Source organism: Rhagoletis zephyria, unplaced genomic scaffold (assembly GCF_001687245.7).
Source record: "Rhagoletis zephyria isolate East Lansing unplaced genomic scaffold, Rhagoletis_zephyria_1.1 Rzeph_scaffold_00375, whole genome shotgun sequence".
Taxonomy (NCBI): Eukaryota; Metazoa; Arthropoda; class Insecta; order Diptera; family Tephritidae; genus Rhagoletis; species Rhagoletis zephyria.
The window spans coordinates 176,941-200,393 of record NW_016157459.1 but is presented as its reverse complement, the minus strand read 5'-3'; the positions used below and the strand labels follow the sequence as shown (position 1 = coordinate 200,393).

The 23,453-nt window shown below is 37.5% G+C and overlaps 1 protein-coding gene across 1 annotated transcript in view; it reads left to right on the top strand.

Moving 5' to 3' along the window:
* Positions 1-638: 638 nt before the first annotated feature.
* dnc (phosphodiesterase dunce) overlaps positions 639-23,453 on the top strand; it is a 189,635-nt gene continuing 166,820 nt past the window's right edge. Inside the window, exons 1-3 of the mRNA XM_017611149.1 lie at positions 639-981; positions 1,747-2,350; positions 2,680-3,156. Of these exons, the coding sequence (XP_017466638.1) occupies positions 3,104-3,156 (53 nt within the window). The 5' untranslated portion in view covers positions 639-981; positions 1,747-2,350; positions 2,680-3,103. The remainder of the gene's footprint in view (positions 982-1,746; positions 2,351-2,679; positions 3,157-23,453) is intronic.

Here is a 23,453-nt window from a genome sequence, read left to right as displayed (position 1 = left end):
AAGTGCACAATTGTTGGTTCGAAATCTTAACTATGTATATGTACTTACATAAAGATTTCATGGAAAAATGTTTAAAATACACACAAGTTGTTGAAATGTTGAGATATACGGGTACATTTAGAGCAGCGGCTTGATAGCTGGTTTACGGCCTACTACAAATGTATGCACATACGTAAGCCTCAGACAGCAGGGTGATCAGTACAAAAGGCGATAAATGTAAGCAATAATAAAAAATAAGTAAATAAAACAAAAGCAATTTGCATACAAATGTATGGCGAAAAACGTTAGTTAAGCCACTTGAACTTTTGAAGAAACATATTTGTAGGGCTGACGATGCGTTTGCAATTGGAAGAAGAGAATTATGAAACGTTCTGACAGTTGCTGGCTAAAAACTACAGCATTGATAAAAAATTAATGCAATGTGCTCGAAAGCCAGAAGTTTTTAAAGGCACAGTTATGCAACATTTTTGAGGCCAGCATAATCGCGCAGAGAGTGCAACGAAAAGCCTGCGAAATTTAAAGAACAGCCGCTAAACACAACAACAGTAAAGAACCAGCGCCATCTACTACATACCACAACTGCAACACCTACCACATAAACGCAATAAACACCAGCATCGAAATTACGCTAAAGGCGACAATATCAACAACGTCGTCCACCTTATCAACAAAAGCAAACCTGCTGCACTGCATCAGCATCATTGCCAATAATAATTGCCAACATCATCGTCGCCTCATACGCCTGCAGCACCATCAACACTACAGTAACAACAAGCACAACAATAACCACCAACACCTCTTGCACCGCCAACACAACTAGTACAACAGCCAGCGCCCCCACCCCCACCCCCACCCACACCCACGCCATAACATCAAAAACTCCAATTTCCGCCGCCGCTGAAATTGCATTTGCACCGACAACAACCCCGCAGCGGCAACCAGCAATAACAACAACCACCGCAACAACAGCGCATCAAACACATCCATTGCTGAANAAAAGGCGATAAATGTAAGCAATAATAAAAAATAAGGAAATAATACAAAAGCAATTTGCATACAAATGTATGGCGAAAGACGATAGTTAAGCCACTTGAACCATTGAAGAAACATATTTGTTGGGCTGACGATGCCTTTGCAATTGGAAGAAGAAAATTATGAAACGGTCTGAGAGGTGCTGGCTAAAAACTACAGCTTTGATAAAATATTAAAGCAATGTGCTCGAAAGCCACAAGTTTTTAAAGGCACAGTTATGCAACATTTTTGAGGTCAGCATAATCGCGCAGAGAGTGCAACGAAAGGCCTGCGAAATTTAAAGAACAGCCGCTAAACACAACAACAGAAAAGAACAGCGCCATCTACTACATACCACAACTGCAACACCTACCACATAAACGCAATAAACAACAGCACCGAGATTACGCTATAGGCGACAGTATCAACAAAAGCAAACCTGCTGCACTGCATCAGCATCATTGCCAATAATAATTGTCAACATCACCGTCGCCTCATACGCCTGCAGCACCATCAACACTACAGTAACAACAAGCCCAACAATAACCACCAACACCTCTTGCACCGCCAACACAACTAGTACAACAGCCAGCGTCCCCACCCCCACCCACGCCCACGCCATAACATCAAAAACTCCAATTTCCGCCGCCGCTGAAATTGCATTTGCACCGACAACAACCCCGCAGCGGCAACCAGTTATAACAACAACCACCGCAACAACAGCGCATCAAACACATCCATTGCTGAAGGCGACCAGTAAAGTAAAGCAAAAAGTGCGCAAAAAGAGGCAAATCACATTTGATACTGCGCCGGCGCAACGTCATAGCCCGCCGCTATTGCAACCGCTGGTAGGCGGTGGCACGCCAGCGGTGGTCCAACAAAAGACTGAACGATTTACAAAATCACATCACCAGCAGCACCCACACCACCACCACCAACAACAACAACAACAACAACAAGAAGCGTGCGCTGCTACAGCCGTCACAACGGTAGCGCCTACGCGTGCGCTGGCGGGTAGAGCGGAGCGCAAAAGTGCGCCCGCCGCTACACAAGTGAAGTTGACAAAAGAGCAGCCGCCGGCGACTGCCATCGCCGCCAGTCGCACGGTAAAAACAAATACAACAACAACTGCAATAACAAAGACTGCAACAACACAGCCGCATTCACAGCCGCAGGCGGCGCAGCTGCATCAGCCGCAAGCGTCACTGCCCACAACGCAACAAAAGCCACTACACCAACAACAGCAACAAAGCACAACATACCACATACCCACCATCCCGAGCTTTAAGCCAGCGGTGAAACGCTTGAGCAGCGGTAGCATTGGCAGCATCGGTGCTACCATCAGCGCTGCCAGCGGTATCAAAGCGACACGCNTACACAAGTGAAGTTGACAAAAGCGCAGCCGCCGGCGACTGCCATCGCCGCCAGTTGCACGGTAAAAACAAATACAACATTAACTGCAATAACAAAGACTGCAACAACACAGCCGCATTCACAGCAGCAGGCGGCGCAGCTGCATCAGCCGCAAGCGCCACTGCCCACAACGCAACAAAAGCCACTACAACAACAACAGCAACAAAGCACAACATACCACATACCCACCATCCCGAGCTTTAAGCCAGCGGTGAAACGCTTGAGCAGCGGTAGCATTGGCAGCATCGGTGCTACCATCAGCGCTGCCAGCGGTATCAAAGCGACACGCGCACGCTTAGCACATTTTCTAAAAATCCATTCGCCCAGCGCTCGTAAAGCGCGCGCACGTCGGAAATCATCAACGCCCTCAGTTGGTTCGCTAATTGTTGTTGATATCGCTGGCGCAACAGCTGGTGGTCGCGGTGGTGCTGTACTTGAAGGGTGTGGCGGTAAAGCGGCTGTTGCGGCGTCGGCGGCGGCGGCGACGACAGGTGCGCCAATTACTACAGCGCCAACAAGTGGATTTGGCGCTCTACCAGCGACACTAGACGAAGGTGGTGGGGAAGCGGGAAACGTTGGTGCTCAAGTGGGCCTAGGAACGGCGGCAAGTGCGACTGCGGATGCAAACGATACAACTGCAGCGGAAACGTGGTGCGGCGGTGTTAATTTCTTGGGGTATATGGTGTGTTCGTTTTGTTGTTGTTGCTACAATTTTCGCAATTCACCAACAAGGTATGTTAATTTGCAAGCATTTTTTCACTCACTTTTATTTGTTTATTTATATATCTATATTTATTTACATAAATATTTTTAAAATTTAAGTATCTATAACTGAAAATAGGCTGTACTAATGCGAGGATAAAACTGGAAAATTACGTAAGAAGTATTATAAAATACTTAGTAGCACATCGCCTCTTATCTCGTTTCGCTGTTGTCAGATTTTTTATGTACTTTAAATACATAGCATACAGCAGGTCACATGCGTCGTTGATATTGTTTCCACGTTTCATTTGATATCGAGCTTTATAGAAGATTGCGACTAGTTATTGTTCAGCGCGATAAAAAAAAAATCCATTTCTGGCTTCGTGTCGGATGTCATCCAGTGTAATGGATACCATTATCGTAAATGTTTATGTACAGTGACTCACACAAGTGTTCACGTGTTCATTTTTTTTAAGTATTCTAAACGGTTTTCATGTTAAATTTTTTTTTGTTATTTTTCTATAAAAATATTGCTCAAGCTTTACAACTTTTTTCGTGTTTGCAGTTTTATAGCCAATAGAATTTTAGTCTCTAGAAGTGAAAATTTCAATCGTCTAAAAAATCGCTTTGATTTTTAATATTTTTTTTCTGGGGGATTTTTGCACTTTTTCTTATGTAAGCATGAATTTCTTTCGAAATCAAATGCGGAAGATCGTTCGCAACAAAATTTCGAAAAATCAACGCCAGTTTTTGTAAATTGCACTTGTTCTATGAAAAAACTCGAAAAAGTAGTCACAAAAAAAATTTAATTAACGCGATTTGTTAGCCGCTGGAATCTTGCACTTCGTGAAATTAAATCTTTAAGGGATTAAAAAACCGGATGCACAAAATTGTTGTAAAGACTAAGATTAAAAAGTTCGAATTTTGATGAAAATTTGATCAATTTTCCTAAATTGAGTATAAAGTTTGAAACTCTGATTTATATGTTTCTGGCTAAATCTTGGACAATATTTTCATACCAAAATAATACCTTGAAAAACGTTGTGAATATTAAAAAAAAAAAATCAACATGTGAACTCTTGTGCGAGTCACTGTATTAAGATAAACGCGCTGCCGGCAAAGATAAAGATATCAAAATGAATTTTCACCTGCCTATTTATTTGTGAATGCCAGCTGCATAATGCAGATATGAGCGACTTTTTCACAGCACAGAAATTAATTTGAACTATAATAATGAATGTAGGACCAATATAGTAAAAATCATTACAATAGCGATGGCAACATATTTTGCTTATTGCGGTAACAACAGCGCAACCTACAGGGTACCAAGGTAACTTATCTCGAAAGTGGGAACCAATAATACACACTGACTAATTTCATTTAAATAGGTTAGGCAGTTTTGGAGATAAGCGTAAACTAACATTGTGACACGTGGTTTTTATATGTTAAGATTTGTATTAATAAGTTTTTGTCAAGTATTTTTTTATACAACGTTCATCTGATATTTGAATATTATTCTTGCGTTTTCTATACCCGAGCGCACTTGTGCACAAGGGTATATTAATTTTGTTCACATAACGGTTGCTTGTAACAGCCAAAACGAATCGAGATTGATATAGACAAATGTATACATATATGATCAGAATGAATAGAGAAATCGATTAAGCCATGTCTGTCTGTCCGTCCGTCTGTCCGTCTGTCCGTGTACACGATAACTCGAGCAAAAATTGAGATATCTCAACGAAATTTGGTATGTAGGTTTCTGTTTCCAAGGTAGGTTGGTATTGAAAATGGGCGAAATCGGACAGTAACCACGCCCACTTCCCATATAACGCTAATTTCCAGAAATACGAAAACTGCGATATTTTAGTAACTACTGAAGATAATTCACTCAAAATTGATATTTATAATAATTTTTAGACGAAAAATAAGAATATTATAAATTTTTGGAAAATGGGCGTAGCCACGCCCACTTATGGTTACATGTGTATATCTTGGTAACCGCTGCACCAATTTCTTCCAAACTTGGCACAGTTGTTGGCCTTTGTACAGCATACTAAATGGCCGAAAATTTAAAAAATCGGACAATAACCACGCCCACATCCCATATAACGGTAATTTAGAGAAATACAAAATCTTCGATAAATCAGTAACTATTAACGCTAATTTATTCAAAATTGATGCTTGCAACAATTCTTTACCAAGAAATATGTTTATGGTCAAATTTTGGAAAATGGGCGTGGCACCGCCCACTTATGATAACATATACGTATATCGGTAACCGTTATACCAATTTGTACCAAACTCGGTATGGTTATTGTGCTTGCCACATAACTAAAAGCCAATTATTAAAAATTATTGAATTCGGGCTAAAATTACGGCCGCTTTTCATATAACGGTAAATTTCAGAAATGCTTGAAACTGCAATATTTCGAAATTTAAGGACGCTACTCAAAATTGGTACACCCCGGTTTACCATCTAGCGGTAGCTTTCGGAAAGGTGAAAAAACATATATTTAATACTTGCGCCGGGTATTTAATGTTCGGCTTCACCCGAACTTAGACTTTCTTACTTGTTATATATAAGAGTTTACTAATTTTTTCAGATGTCAGCTGTTTTTAATAATGGCATGTTATCTGTTGCATTTCAACTTTCTGTAACTGCATTTTGCATAAATAGAAAATAGAATTTATGAAAATGACGGTGATGAAATTTTGGACATATGGATAGTAAAATTTTGTTGAAAACACAAAATTGTACTCTCATTTACCGGAATCTTAGTACATTATTTTTCCTCTCTTAAAAAGATGCAAAAGTCTAAGTATCTTCCACTGCTCTCTACTGAATTGTTATATATTTGAATAAACTTCGACAATAGAAATTCCGATCTAAGTCTTCCCAATGCATTTCTTTCCTCCTCCTCTGCTACCGCCATTGGGTATCTTTCTGTCATCGTCTACGATATTCGCAGTCGCCAAGGTACGTAGGTCCGTAAATCCTATGCAGAATTTTTCTCACTAGCACTCCAATGGCCGCCTCATCTCAATTACCTACTCAGGAGCACTGGTTCGCAAGGGTTATTCTACCAAAATAATAGAGTGCGAGATTGAAGAAAAACATGCGATTTACTGAAACCTAATTTATCATCGAACTGCTTTCAGAGAAGTACTTCAGAACTTTGGCTGCCGATGTTGCTCAACGCCATTTTACATCGCCATAAAGACAACTTTTCTCTCGTATGTTCGTCGATCTTCTTCTCTCTATGATGAGTACCTGGTCTTTAGCACCTACATATACTTATGTACAGGCTACAGGAAAGCCGCGTTAATTAGGCCTAATCAATAACCATAATAAAGTTACTTCACGATTAACGTATTTTTAAAGTTCGCTCGTTTTCTCTAAAAGTTCATACTTAGCTGCTTGCTGTTGGCTGTGCCTCGACTGCCACCCGTAAATTTATTTTATTTTCCTTAAGTAAGCGCGTTACTTTGTCTATTCGCAATTACTGCATGTAATTAAAATGTGTGTAGCACCTTCGGCTACGCAATGAGTTTAATAACTTTTTTAAGCTACAAACTACCTTTTTTTGTGACGCAAAATTACTACATATTTTATGAGTTCACTGGAGTTTGTTACTCGTTTTTTATCTATTACCTATGAATGTATACCTCAGAATTTGGCAACCGTAAATTTTTCTCGCATTCGCTCTATTCTACTCTGATTCTCCGCTGCGTCTCAGTCACAGACCTTTGCAAGCATGCGTGGGTGGAAAGAGTTTTGCAAATACATAGAAGTGGCATTTCGTTCGCAACGTGACGAGTGCATTGTACTTAAATATTCGTTTTTTTTTCTTTTGTAATTTTGCTTCATTGCCCAATGGTAATTGATTAAATGTGTTTTGCTCTATTAACTGAGAAAAGTGCATTCAATTTGCAAAGTACATGTGTGTTCATATACATACATATATAAATAGATAAATACGTCATGTTTTTTATGGATGCAATACAGGCGTTGTTTTATTTTTAGTTAAATTGTTTAATAAATAACAGGCTACTCAACGCTTTATTGCAGTAAAAATACTTGCAAATAGCAAATCAAACGGGTATCTGCGTCAGCAAACATAAAGATATAAGTATTTAGTAATTAGATAAAAACGATTATTGGAATTTGAACACTTTATACACTATACATTTGATAAACAATGTTTTTGAAGCCTTATATACCCTGCTTTAATCTTTGGTATGAATTATAATAACTGTTTAAACGGCCTCAGATTGATCAGTAGAATGCCGTCCCAATAAATTGTCTGCCCTCGAAAACATTTAAGTAAATTCTAACCTCTAACTAAAAATAAAATAACAATGCATGCATCACTTCGAATGAAAAAATCAAAATTGCAGTCAGACTGCTGTTACCTATTAGGGTATTTGATTATTCGTCTTTTTTCCAAAATCGGTTTTCGAGTTATTCTGAAAATTGTAATTTGAAAAAAAACCGGTTGCCGATTTTGAGATAAGGAAAAACCCGGATAAACCGGGTTAAAATTAGTGAAAATGCTTATCTTGGTATGCAATCATGACCAAAAAATACAAGAACTATAAACCGTAATGATAGTTTTTATTAAGAAAAGAGCAAAGCAAAATAAGTACAAAGTTTTTTTATATCAAAATCAAAACAAATAAAATTCAGCGAAAAATTCACGTTTGATCGTTTTTTTAACACTTTATGCATTTTTTCTGACCTTTTTCGGTTTCCTGCCACCTTAGCCGAGTGCTTAGAGATGCTTACTGCCGCTCGGGAGATCCCTGGTTCAGTTTCTGGATCCAGCAACATCAACAGAAGTTTTTTCAAACAGATGTCGCACCTCGGCAGACAATGGCATCTCTCCGAGTGTACTTCTGCCATAAAAAAGCAGAACACGAATGCGAAGAGAAGCTCGACCAAACACGTAGAAGGTGTTTCAGCGCCAATCATTCGTCTCATGGAATCAAATATGATATACTGTTCATCCCCCAAATAATCTTTAACTGCAGAGCTTCGGAAAACCTAAAAGTTTTATTCAAAGGTGAAGATATCGATAAAATTAAAAAAACCGGTTGGTTCGATCAAAAAATCCGGTTTATTCGACATTCGAAAAATCAAGATTTCCAACATACCGCCTAAAAATTTCCAAAAAAAAACGGTGGAAACCGGTTTGAAAAACCGAGTCAATCAGCCTACTACCTACTCAATATGCTTTGGTTTTACTATATTTGAAATAATCGAAAAGATTGCCAATTTAGCTTCTGCCTAAGTAGTTACAATGTGAGCAACCTGTAAAAAAAATTTGTTGTAACCAACCCGTCTCGCACACGATCTTCCCCATGAGGTGCGGCTGCAAGCAGTTGTCTGGCAATAGCCAGCAAGCGCAAACGTCTCACTATGTTTCTAAATGTGTGCTTAAAAAATCTTCAAAGCTTCTATTTGTGCACTTGGTTCCTACAACTTCAATGAAAATTTTCAATCAGACTCGAACGGAATTTTTTTTTTATGACAACCAAGGCAAACTTGAGTGTATGCACCTAAAATGTCCAGCCCCTTAATAGGGTTGTGTCGGTAATAGAGATAGAGAGGTCGAAATATGTGAGTGCAAATAGTTTTAAATGCTGGACAACAGAATTTTTTATCAGAATGTTAAGAGACTTATGGAAAGTTTCAATGCGAAAAACCGCCGCGAACTGTGACCGATGTCCATAACATGCTTTAAATCTAGAGTGAACGCCTTTCCAGCCTAATGAATGGTAACAGCACCGAAAGTAGTTAGGAAAAAGAACCCAGGCCTCCAGTCGATGGCGATGGAAGCGATGTCCCACCTTCTGACTATGACAACATAAGCTGCTAGAATTAGAGGCCTACCAGCTGGGCTATTCAAGTACGGCGGCAAGGAGTTGATAAGGTGTGTGTATAGCAGGCCTCTTTTATACGTTGTTTGCTATAAGATCACATCGTCAATAAGTTGATTTGGAACTATTAGTGTGATCGGGTATTTACCATAGGCCAAGTATTGGAAAACCCCGCGGTAAGAGCATTGAAACTCAACATCTTTTTTGTCTAGATTAACCCTGGCATTCAGTAAGCAGTCTCTAGTCACTAATAGTGACTTTTCATGACGAACGCTGTCTCAGGTCTCTAGTCTCAAAAAAAGTCACTGATTTGTCAGTTGGCTCTGAGCAGATTAAAAAAAGTAAAATATGGAGTCGGCTTTTGCGACTGTTGGAGCAACGCGAGCAAAGGGCTTACATATATTGTACATTCTGTCAGTTGACTGTCTGTGTTTGTTTTCACCTCAGTGTTTTGGTGCACTTTATGTGACTCTTTTTGACTGAATACCCAAATCAACTCATTTCACGAAAAGAGTCACTGATTGCTAGTTTCAAATTTAGTGATTTCGAGATGAGATTGATTTACCGAATACCAGCATAAATCCGCCTACAATGGTACGGNTATATATGTATATATTCACCTCAGTGTTTTGGTGCACTTATGTGACTCTTTTTGACTGACTACCCAAATCAACTCATTTCACGAAAAGAGTCACTGATTGCTAGTTTCAAATTTAGTGATTTCGAGATGAGATTGATTTACCGAATACCAGCATAAATCCGCCTACAATGGTACGGAAATGATGTGCCCACACCACGCGTTATGTGAATTTGGTATCCTCAGTCTGGATATGAAAGCAAAGTAATTAGGCCTCGTATTAAAATCGTGAAATTCAAAATGGCCGTATATTATGCATTTTTGTAGATTAAAAAAATCAACAATTATGCCGAACAAACATTTTTCCAGTATTTTAAAAAACAAATACCCTGCAAACCCAAGTTCCCGAACTCTTAACGAAATCTTTAGGAGTATCTCATTTCTGTAACGAATTTTTTACGAATCTTCAAAGAAAATTATATGAAGTGGTTGACACGAACTCGTAAAGAAATTTCTGTACGAAAAATTAAGGAAACTCTGACCAAATTCTGCAAGAAATTATTTCCATACCAGCATTATTTTCTTTCCTTAACCGACTTTTTTCGGAAATTTCGAAAAAGAATCGAAGTGTGCACAGTTTATTTCACTTAAGAAAATTCGCCAAAAAATCGGATGAGATCTTTAAGAATTCTTTAAAATTTCTCTACAATTCAAAATATTCTGAAAAGATGGTTTGCAGGGTATTTATTCAATTTTGTAAAGAATTTACTCTTCCAGCGATTTTTTAACAAATTCAGTCGAAGAAGTCCCACTGTGTGGCAGCTCGAAATTATTTACCTAATCTAATCNCGACGCGTTATGTGCATTTGGTATCCTCAGTCTGGATATGGAAGCAAAGTAATTAGGCCTCGTATTAAAATCGTGAAATTCAAAATGGCCGTATATTATGCATTTTTGTAGATTAAAAAAAATCAACAATTATGCCGAACAAACATTTTTCCAGTATTTTAAAAAACAAATACCCTGCAACCAAAGTTCCCGAACTCTTAACGAAATCTTTAGGAGTATCTCATTTCTGTAAGGAATTTTTTACGAATCTTCAAAGAAAATTATATGAAGTGGTTGACACGAACTCGTAAAGAAATTTCTGTACGAAAAATTAAGGAAACTCTGTAAAAAATTGCAAAAAATTATTTCCATACCAGCCTTATTTTCTTTGCTTAACCGACTTTTTTCGGAAATTTCGAAAAAGAATCGAAGTGTGCACAGTTTATTTCACTTAAGAAAATTCGCCAAAAAATCGGATGAGATCTTTAAGAATTCTTTAAAATTTCTCTACAATTCAAAATATTCTGAAAAGANGCACGCGTTATGTGAATTTGGTATCCTCAGTCTGGATATGAAAGCAAAGTAATTAGGCCTCGTATTAAAATCGTGAAATTCAAAATGGCCGTATATTATGCATTTTTGTAGATTAAAAAAATCAACAATTATGCCGAACAAACATTTTTCCAGTATTTTAAAAAACAAATACCCTGCAAACCCAAGTTCCCGAACTCTTAACGAAATCTTTAGGAGTATCTCATTTCTGTAACGAATTTTTTACGAATCTTCAAAGAAAATTATATGAAGTGGTTGACACGAACTCGTAAAGAAATTTCTGTACGAAAAATTAAGGAAACTCTGACCAAATTCTGCAAGAAATTATTTCCATACCAGCATTATTTTCTTTCCTTAACCGACTTTTTTCGGAAATTTCGAAAAAGAATCGAAGTGTGCACAGTTTATTTCACTTAAGAAAATTCGCCAAAAAATCGGATGAGATCTTTAAGAATTCTTTAAAATTTCTCTACAATTCAAAATATTCTGAAAAGATGGTTTGCAGGGTATTTATTCAATTTTGTAAAGAATTTACTCTTCCAGCGATTTTTTAACAAATTCAGTCGAAGAAGTCCCACTGTGTGGCAGCTCGAAATTATTTACCTAATCTAATCTGGTTTTGGAAGAACAATTAACTACAACAAGATAAAGTACTTCATCCATAAGTACATTTCTGCAAATACTTACTGTGCAAATCACTTAATGAGTGTATGTAGGCACAAAGCCAACAAGAATGAAAGAAATCTATTGGTAAATATTGCTCAATGATAATTATAATAAATAAAGAAAATAAATGTTTAGACTAAGCGTACAATATGCGAAAACTGACGTTTTTTTGATTGCCACATACTGAAGAAAATGAATGAAAACATGAAAAAGAAATCAACAAAATTTATTTATTTACGTAAAAGTAATTAAGCCTCTTATCAGAATCCAGATACAACCTTAGTTATTTTAATTCATCTAAGTACCTAAAGTTCTAAAATTATCTTCTTTTTTTTTTTTGTATGTGTATGAACCAAGGCGAATTCATAAAAGGTGGTAGCTGGGTGTTGGTAGGTGGGTAAAGACCCAGGAGCTTACTAAAAGCTAAGTATCAGTCAACATTATTCACTCATAGAACAATGTGCGCGAACTCGTACTTGTTTTTCGCACTGTTTGTTTGTTTGTTTGTGGGTCTTACTTAATACCCTTACTTAATACTCTAACAAATTTATAATTGTAAGCCATTAATCATTGATAGACTAGGCGCAACAGCGGCACGCCTCCTAATCACAAACGCGCACACACACACACACGCGCTACTACTTACATACATACATACATACATACATACAATTAGTAGTGCTCACCACCTGGGCTATCATTTAGCAAACTTGTTCTAACTATGTATGCCGTCGAAATGCAACTGGCTCTACAGCGAAGCCAGCCATTAATACCACCCACAACAAAAAGTTTGTTCTTAAACTGTACACAGTGTGTGGGGCTTAGTAAAGGCCACTTAAACAAAAAAATAAAATAAAAATAGCAAATTTCAAAGAAGCCGCCTTATAAGTATTCCGGCGAGAGTGTAATGATTTTTAAAATAAATGACAACTGGTGTAAAAGAGAAAAAGAAATTAAAATTAGAAGCGAAGAAGCAATTCTATGCTAAGCGCCCAGATAAGCGACAAACAGTCGTACCATGCAAAAATAAAAAAAAAAACATGGTCATGTATTTACTTACTCGTACATGAACATCTCCTAGCTATGCTCTCTGCTATTCGCATATTCTCGTATAATCTCAGAATTGTCAGAACCTTCGACCACTAAATCCCACCAAAACAAATGTCAAACGATTTGTTTTTGGCCACACCAGCTGGTTGGGCGCACTCTCTAAATCGGCTGCTTAGTGTACGAACTCATATAGCGACTAGCACATGTATGTATGTATGTATGTAAGCGCATATGTAAATATATAAATATGTAGAGAATAGCGAATTCGCTTTTTTATAAATCTGGCAACCTTTTGTAAATTCTAAAAGATTAAACTCGACACACACACTTAACATCCTCCATGTGGTGCATTTGGTGAATTTGGTGGCGATGTTAAACGGCTTTGTGATATAAATATGTAATTTTATTCGAATGCGTACCTTTTCGCTTTAAATTTTGAGGGTTACTTTGTTTTTTTGGCATACAATCTTCTATTAATTGCACAGTTTGTTGAACGATTTATTCGTAGCCGTGTGAGTGTAAATATCGCGCATTCCACGAAAAAAAAAAATTATTTTCATCGCCAGACTATTTAGTCACTTTAAACTTTGCTCATACTTAAACTATAAAATAGATTTAAAGAGCTTTATCAAGTGAAATTTTTAAACTAAAATTTCGATTTATGAAACATTCTTTATTTTTTATGAAAGTAGGTAAGGAATCGGCTTTCTCGTGCAAATTTAATTCTTAATGTTATTACCCGAGTCTGCATATCATGCATTTTTTTCAAAGGTGTGCTAATTGAGTATTGATCTTATAAATTTAACTGAATTAAAATTCTCAAATAGGGGGAAACCCGCTTCGAAAATATTTTCGTTAGTAAACTTTCTTAAACCCCTTTATTTTGCAATATTTCATTTATTTTTTTTTTTAATTTAAAGAATACGAATTATCAAACAGATGGCAACCCCTAAAAAATATTTTCGACAGTGAATTATAAAATAATATAAAATTTAATTATTCGTACCAATCAAATTAAATTAACATTTTCAAACAGGTGGCGACCCCCTAAAAATATTTACGGCAGTAAACTGTACTAAATCTATTTAGTTTAATACATATACATATTTCAAAATTTAATTTATCTTTTCAATTATTAAATTAAAGTTAACAGGTGGCACCCTTCCACAAAAAAGTTGTCGGCCTCTTAAAACTCTTTTGACAGCCACGGAGAGTTATTTACTTTATCTTATCAATTTACTTAAACTGCAATTTTCAAACAGATAGCAACTCTGAAAGTTTTTTATCTATATTTTAAGTTGGACCTCTAGCCATACATCGGTGAAAACTACATTCGAATCCATGCATTCGTTTTCGAGTGATGCGCGTACAAACATGCAGACAGGGAGACAGACAAAAATTCTAAAATTTGTTGATTTGGCCCCCCACATTAATATTTCTTAAGTATCTGTAGATATGTATAGATATTTTTAAAACTTATTGTTAATTCACTTCTTTACGACAGACTTTCTATTAGTGGTTAGTAAAGGAAAGAAAACATCTATCCTTGCACCACCTAGTGACTATTTTTCATCGAACCAAATCTCGTATGAAGCGTAGTAATGATGTTATTCCGTCACTGGATAGTTCCGTAATACAGCTTAAGAAGTTCCTACCTAAAAAGGCTGTTCTACTCTCAGCTAAAGCTAGGCAACTGCAGAATTGCTCGACTGTTTATTCCTTAAGCTTAGTATCCAGCTCTTAAGAAAAGCAAAAACTCCATATAAAATGACGTACAAGAAATGGCTAAGAAATTTTCTTGAGTCAAATTTCCTTAAGGCAGTACGCAGTTCTTCAGAAATTTAGTACGCTTTCTACTACGGTTTTCTAAAGTTTTTTGTGAAAAAAGAGCACAAGGCAACCCAGGTTTGCAACAGAAATATATGCCCGTTCCATTATTTCTTGAGGAAAGAGTGAGGCAACAGGCTGTGAGGTATAAAAAATGTCAAAATTCCTTAGACACACACGCGAAATAATGGCAATTTTTTCTTGACCGTTTTCTTAAGAGCTGGATACTAAGCTTTTCCTGTTAAAATAGCCAACGACCGGTTACATAAGTCGTGACCATCGACACGTCCTCTCTCTCTCTTGAAAGGCTCAACAGTTAGTTCGTGCTTTTCTTATCAATTTGAGGTCATAGTAGCCTGGTTGTTATACAAGTGCCTTCATATAGCCATGACGTGTTGGCCTCTAGAGTAATGATATCTCTAATCTTTAAGTTGCAAGTTATTTTTGGTACACCAATTTTACCTCCGCCTTCGCACAGTAGAAGGTGACTTTCCAAGCTAGTTCATCGGACCTGCAATATTTCTATGTCCCAGAATTCATACGATGCTGACCTTGAAGACTTGGGCTAATATTATTCAGATTAAAAATTTAATCCTGCCCTTCTCCATGGTCTTAGTGTTTGCCACTCTTGAAGGGATGTTCGTCTTAAAGAACCTATCGAAGGTGGGTTTAGAGTCTGAGTAGTCGATTTCTTGGTCACTACCCAGATTGCGAAGTATAGAAGCGTGGCCGAACCGGCGATGTTTCCATATCGTTATACTTTTTAGTCTGAGCCCCGAAGCAGCGGCCACTTTTTTTCTTACCAGATTTACCACCAGGGATGTATAAAAACGCTGTTCTGTGGACCTTACTCGAGAGTTTTAAGGAAACTTGCTTTTTCAGTTGATGGCCTCCATACAAGTATTCCATATAATAGTTTAGGTCTAACTACAGAAGTGTAAAGGCAATGTGTAATGCGAGGTGTTAACTCCCATTTCACCCCGACCGCTTGTTTGCATTTGTATAATGCGACGTTAGACTTCTTAACTGTTCCTCTAAATTAGGCAATCCCCCCTATCAGGGGTCAGTAGCAGGGAGTTCACTGCCAACGTCCAGAGAATAGGGTAGAGAACCCCTCCAAGAGGGGCATTTTCTACAAGGCCGACAAGCGAGTGTACAGCCATGTGTATGCCTAAACACACATATGCAACTTTTGGCAAACTATAAGCAGCTAAAATGATTCGTCATCGTTTAGCCGTTGCGTTTTCTAAACTAAATTTAGTTTAACCAATTTTAATAGTCGCTGCTACTGCTTTTGGATACATAGAAATGTATACCCATGCATACGTATGTATATGCTCTATGCCATAAATGAAAACTTGTCTGCTAGCTTAAAATATCATTTGTTGTTTTGACATTTACGCACATGAAAATGACATTTGAGTAGCTGTCAAAGTTAGAAGAAAAACAACCCGAAACTTGTCATAGTAGTTGCGCACAAAAACCAGTTCAAAAAAAAACAACCTAGAATGACAATTCTCTTTTTCGCTCAACAATCACAAAAATAACAGAGTACAGCATCAGCTTTGCGCAGCTATTTTTCATTTAAACTACGCACAGACTATGGATACACTTGATTTTCCAGCGAGCTGTGAGCTGCAAACTGATTTCTCACTTGCCAGTGGGCGGCATACGCATAATCTGACATTGTAAACAGAAAATAATTTGACAGCAACTGAGATTTGTATACTTTGTTTATCATCTGCTGCTAAAAAGTTTAGTAGTAGCGGAAATGCGCGCTCCTGCCTGCGCCACATTTTCGTGCTCACGCCGCGCGCCACATTTGCGCTCACTGTATGTGCCTTGTTGTTTCCAGCATTTGTTTGGCGCCGGGCGCCGCCGGCTCTGCTCAAAAGCACGAACTGTGACTTATGCAGCCCTCGTATGCTGGTCACCCACTGACCGACCCACCGGTATAAAATGTATTTGTATACTTTATTTGGCAAGTAGCAGCGCGTCATTCACTCACTTTAGCTCCATCCCAGAGCGCGTTCAGGCTCTCGCCCGCCTTTTCGACTACATTTTGCCAGCGCGCTATCACCACCTTTCGCATTTGTCTCGGCTTGGCGTTCACTCTGCTGCTTGGCGCTGTGCTCATTATCATGACGCCTCTCGAGGCGACGATACCATAAACGTCGTGCAATTTTAATGGCGTTGTCGATGCTAACCCACCCCTGGGCTCCCGGCACGCACCCGTCTGGCGCAGCAGCAGCCTGCCGGCCTTGTCAGCTTGACTCGTAATCAGCAACGTCGTCGTCATGTGTGTATGCTTACAGTTGTTATTGTGCTTTTTGCAATCGTATATCAGACCCTGTTCGTTACCCAGCTGCTTCTAAATGTCCAACTGTTGGGCGGCATGTTGCTACCGCCGCCGCCGCTCGATTAGAGCTCAGGGTCTTTTTGGCAGCTAGCGCGCGCTCACTTGTGCTCCACTGTGCTCCCGCTCTCTTTAATTTGGGGCGCTTGCTGGCGTTGCGTGCTCTCCACAACAAATTCGTTTGGGTGATTTCTTATTTAACCTTCCATTTTTCGCTCGCCGCCGCTCACCTCCGCTGCGCCGACGACACACTGGCAGTGTTTTAGAGCGCCCGCCTGCATGTGTGTGTGTGTGTAGAATTTTGTGCAGTTTTTCTCGCCAAAAGCGACATCGTCTTCATCAGTTTTCACAACTTCGTGCGGTTCGTGATTTTCAACGTCTCGAGTTCTCGATATCGCGACGACTTTCGCGTGATGAGACAAATAAGATTTTTAAGCTATTTAATATTTTGCAGCGATTGTAGCGTTTAAAAAATTATATATTTCTTGCAAAACGGCAGAGTAAATGCTTAATATTAGTGGACGATAGTGAAAAGTGCCAGTAATACGCGTGCGTGTGACGAACTGACAAATGAAAAGGTGGACGACGTTGCGTTAGATAAACGAAGAAAAAAAAATTCAATTTTAAATGAAAATGTGCGACAGAAAAATTTGCTATAGCCATTGGCATTGAGTGAGACAACGAGCGCGGTGCGGAGCGGTGCGGAACGGTGCTAAAATAGTGAGCCAAAGAAGCGCACATGTAAGTAGGCAAAGCAATGCTAAAAAGCCAGGCAAAGGTATGCGACGGTGCTGACAGCTAAAACAAAAGTGAAAAAAACGGCGAAAGAAAAAAATTTGCTATCAGCCGTCAGAAGCACAGGCAGCAAGTGTGGCGTGAGGGTGATCAGCACTCACTCAACCACCCAAAAGTAGTGACGATAATAATTGATTAGATAAAGTCGCAAAAAATAAATAAAAATTATTTTACGAAACTACCCAGATGTGAAGGCAGAAAGCGCAAGGGAAGGCAGCATAAAAAGCAGCGTAGAAAAAAAGGTGAATAAGCAATGCAACAGTGCAGTGCTCAAATGCAACTGTGGTTCGACATGCATTTGTTTGTACATGCGTGTGTGTGCGCGCGCGAGAATGTCAAACGATTGCAGGTTGCTTAAGTGAATTAAAAACAAAAAATTAAAAATAAAATAAAAACAAAAAAAAGCGAAAAACAGAGCAAACAGCCAGCCGCTGACATTTCAGGCAGCAGTGGTGGTGAGACAAGCTGGCGCTGCCACAGTGGGCCGCCCAAGTGAGCTGCAGATAACCCAAAACAGCACTTAATTTCAATTTCAGCTGTCAAAGCAAAAAAAAAAAAACACGAAAAATTTAACAAAAAAAAAGTTATTAAAAAGTGAAAAGTTAGTCAAGCTGATATTGTTTTAAACCAGTAAAGCCAGTGTGCGCGGCGTGTCTGTCCTATATGTGATGTATACTAGTATATAAACGAATGTGTGTGCTATGCACTGAGGTATGGTACTAATTGATATGCAAATATTATAAACCCATTTTAAGAATCTTCAAATGGTTGTTAAAATTTTTAATAAGCGATTTAAATACACACAACGCTGTGATTTATAAATAATGTATAAATATTTTTATGAAGCTTATAAAGCGTTTTCTTTTTATGTGTTCGTACTAAATATCTACTTTTCGCTAGTAATTTCAGTTGCACGCAGCTTGCAAGCCACACGAATTTAATGAGCGCGTATCGAGATGAAAGTCAAGGTCAACCAAGCAACTAACTAAATTCCAACCGACCCACACATGCACGTAGCAAATCCGCTACAACCCACTTTTGTTAAGTTCGTTTTAAGCAAGCAAGGCGGGGGCAGGCAGGCAGCTGGTATGGTGATGAAAGTAAAAAAGTTATTAAATGCACATAAAAAGTTAATGAATAGTATGCATAAAGAGGGATTTTGAACAATCAAGTTTTTGTTCTCGCCTTTTTCATGCACGTAACGTACATTAGATCGTACCAGAAAAAAAGGTTACCTTACACTTTCGTCGAATCGGAAGTTTTTTTGTAAAGCAATTTCGAATTTTTTTTGTTGGCGTAGTCGGGGTTCACCCTTTTACATTTTTCTTCATATCTTTGGCATTTTCAGTTAGAGACCTTAAAGTGTGACTTATCGATGTTCGATGTCTGGAGGGGAATTTTTTTTGTGTGCCATTTTGTGTGTTCATTGACCTCAAGTACCTCCACCTAGTACTTACCCACCATACCGCAGTACTTATCCTCTTAAAGTAACACTCTTATGTCACTCAGTTAACAAAAAATCATTAAACTTTTGCTAAGGAAATGTATCAATTATTCCAGCAGGACAATTTAAAAAAGAAAAATTATGGCCGAACACCGCAAAATGAAAAAAATGTTTGTTCTATATTCGGCCTAAAAACAAAAAATCGAAATTTCCTTCCAAAAATACTTTAGACTCAGTGCTATACGGTGAACTCTTTTTTTTTTTTTGCTTGTTAAGTGGTGCGATCTAATGTACAAATGTGTAAAATTTTTGGAATATAACTTTTAAAATTCTTCTGGCCAAATATTTGTTTCATACTTTTCTGCTATTAAAACAAACAAATAACGCCATCAGTATACACAAGAAAATTATGATTTGCTTAAACATATTATGCCACCTGCAACTGTCAGCTAAAATTGTTTTTGTTATTTTTTTTGGCCTTTATAACAATTATATTCAACAATTTATATTGAGCTCGAGGCCGTTTTAAATGTAAATTTAATTTTTTTTCAAATTATTGTTGCTTTTCCACTATAAAATTTTCATTTAAAACGGCCTCGAGTCAGCTAAAATTAAAAAAGGATATATTACCAAATACCAAAAAAAAAAAACAATTAGCGAAGAATGTCTTGTAGCGCAACGTAATTTATTTTTATTGTACTTGTACCCTAGCCTTTCTAGCGTAAATTAATTGCCTTTCAGAACATGTTTTTTTTTGTTTGCAGAATTTCAATTAATTACACTAATCAGCAAAATTTTGAAGTTATTATTTTTTGTTTTTGAAAAAAAATTACGTTTTATTTTATTAAAAATTTAAACATAAATTAGCAATTTTGTTAACTAGATTTTAGTGATTTTTTTTTTCAAACAAATCAAATTAATTTGAAAAGTTTAAAAAAATGCATTTTCACCACATTCCTAAAATTGAGGTTACTGATGAGTAATTAAGCCATGTGGGGTTGGCCTCAATCGAAAACCGAAACTATATACTGATATTTTTTTCGCCACACTCTTCAGAAATCGGTTTATGGGTGATGCAGAGCGCACAGTGCTTCGCTCCATATATTTTTTGCCAAACGAAAGATTTCGATATTGCGTTCCCCAAAACTTTTTACCGAGGAAAAAATTTCCACCAAGCCCCCAAAGAACACACAGCCTTTTAGGAAAAATAAGACCTGACGTTGCAAGGCTAGTGGCTGTTCTCAGTGAGTATTGGCCGGTTGGTAGTAACGCCTTAAAACTGTACTTCGCCTGCAACGAAACCTGTCGAAACTGGAGGAACAAAAACGAGCAGAAAAATGTAGAGCATCTCCTTCGCAGAAGTTCAGCTGAAATGATATGAACTTACCGACATAAACCAAACGCCTCATGCGTACATAGTGCTTGCAAAGGCGGGACTGAAAAAAATAATTCATCCCATCCTCTTCAACTCAGGGAAGGCGAATTGGTTCAGTGTTGAGGTAAAGCCAGCCAGTGGTCCTAGAGTGTGTAAAGAAGCTAAATGTCCTGGTTGAGAATTACGCTATCCAATTTATATGGGTACCACGGCACATGGGAGCCGAAGGAAATGAGGAAGCCGATCAGTTAACGAGAATGGTTGCTACCTCAAACCCGATAGGACATAAACCCTTCCTTTAAGTAAAACCCAACATGATAAAGAAAACCGACGGAAAGGAAAATACCAAACTATGGGAACTGCATTGGCTTAACACCTTCACGTCTTCGTCAAGCTAACAGCTTACCAAAAAGATACAGGCTACTTATGAACTTCGTAAGAGAAACTAAGGCATTTGATGGGCCATTATAGACTAAGAGGGAACTCGCCTAAGTTAGGGATCTATGCAGTGATCTTCTGTGACACCGCCAAGGAGATCTCATTGCGCCTCCTCCTGGAGTGCTAGGCGATCTACGTAGAAAGGAGAGGAGCAAAGAGCAGCTATGGCTAAGAGACAAGCATATACACTGCCTACCCTTGGGATCTAAATACTTTGAAATTTATGCAGTCTCTAGGACTAGCTGAGGTGTTGTAATGAACTGGGGGAAAAATAGACCTACTGGTCGCAGTTTTTACTATACTCTAAGTTTGTTATTCTTTCACGCTAAAATAACGGGACGAGTTTCAATGAAATTTTACGCACAGATAAAATGTTTTACATTTTTCAAAGCGAGCTGCCAACGTTTTTAAACGTTGAAATCAATTCATTCATACTTAAGTTAAATAAAATATTATACCAAAGTGGGTGTCAAAAAGGATTCAGAACTGCATTCCTGCGAAAGTATTTTTGAAGTGGTTGGCCACCTGTTCAAATAGGTATAATCAATTTATTTGCCAAGCTAAATCAAATATTTTAATATGGGTATCAAAAGCGAGAGTTTTTAAAAGCATTTTTCAAAAATATTTTTGACAAGTGCTGCCACCTCTTACGAAGTACAAAATCAACTTAGTTTACAAGTTAAATGAAATACTTGAATATAGATGTCAAACGAGACAGTTTTGAAATACTTTCATCGAAAATATTTTTGGCTTGAGTTGCCACCGGTTTAGAAATTAAAAATCCATTTAAAAACTCAAATTATATATTTTAATACAGCTATCAAGCGGGAGAGTTTAGAGAAATTTCTACTTCGAAAATATTTATGAAGAGGGTTGCCACCTATTTAGAAATTGAATATCGGTTTAATTTACAAGTAACATTAAATAGCATAACATTAACCGCATTTCACGTGGGTGGGGCCACGGGCTAAAGTCAGCCATTTATGTTTCCCTGATTCAAATATTTGAACGAGTTTTAAGAAAAAAATATGATTTGGAGTATACTTTTAGGCTTCTAGGTTTTTTTTTATACCACATGCGCTATTCATGCGCACATAAAAATATGTGTATATAATGGTAGTTACAAAATGACTAAATACAAGGGCTATTCCAAGCAGCCAAACCCAAGCGTTTTGTTAAATAGTGTGCTTATGTACCATATGAATGTCTAATACTTTTTTTTGCGTTGCAGAAGCTGTCTAAATTCACAACTAGCAATGAAATTTATGTACATACATATTTTTGTTTATTTTTTTTTTTTTNGCATATAAATGTCTAATACTTTTTTTTGCGTTGCAGAAGCTATCTAAATTCACAAATAGCAATGAAATTTATGTACATACATATTTTTTATTTTTTTTTTCAAATAATGGCATAGTTGAAATATTTTCTCTGCCTGCAATTTGGTAGCCACAGCCATTGCTTCAGCGTGGTACACCCACAAGCGTTGGCAAGCTGTTGGGCTCTTCGCACCACCCGTACGGACGAGTTGTGTAAGTGGCATGTTAGATGGTAAGCGTACAAACATACTTATGTACATATGTAAATATATATGTAGTATGTACATTGTTACCTATCACGCCATATTGTAGCAATCAGTCAAGCAGCTAAGCAAATCACGTCTGATTTACACGAAAAATNTTTCGCACCACCCGTACGGACGAGTTGTGTAAGTGGAATGTTAGATGGTAAGCGTACAAACATACTTATGTACATAAATATATACATATATATGTACATTGTTACCTATCACGCCATATTGTAGCAATCAGTCAAGCAGCTAAGCAAATCACGTCTGATTTACACGAAAAATTCCACTTTTGATGTTCGTTCACATCTGGAATTTTATATTTGCTGAGCATAGTTTTGTTGTAATAAAAAAAAATGTTCACAACATCACAGACATGCCACAAAATTGAATCAATTTCAATGGTATGGTAATTGAGAAATTTTGCAAATATTTTAAGTGACGTGGGCGGAGGGAAAAACTGGTTTTAAAGAATTTTCACGCATAAGCCATGGCGTTGCAGGGGTAAACTGTGATGAAACATAAACGTTTTACACACACATTAACATGCATATATATAAAACCAAAGAACCTTACAAAATATTTATTAAAAACGTAAATCGAAAGATTTCGCTTGTTTTCTCTAAAAATTTTCCATGTACATAAAATTTGCCAAATAAAAACAGTTGTAAGTGGATTGCGAATTTAATTTCGGTTTGATGAAATACATACCTACATACATAAAGCGTGTAGCTTGTTAATTTCAATGCTTCGCCAAGCTTGACTGCTTGCACACAGGTACGCAATGCCAAATGGTAAGAAAACGAAAATGAATGCAATTTAATTTCAATTGAATTTTTCCAATGCAAAAAAATAAAAATAAAAAAATTGTGTAAATTCTGAAAAGTACATAAATAAATACTTTGTGCTTTGAAGTGTTTGCAGACGTAACAACTACAACAAAACTAACAAGAAAATACCGTGCACTCA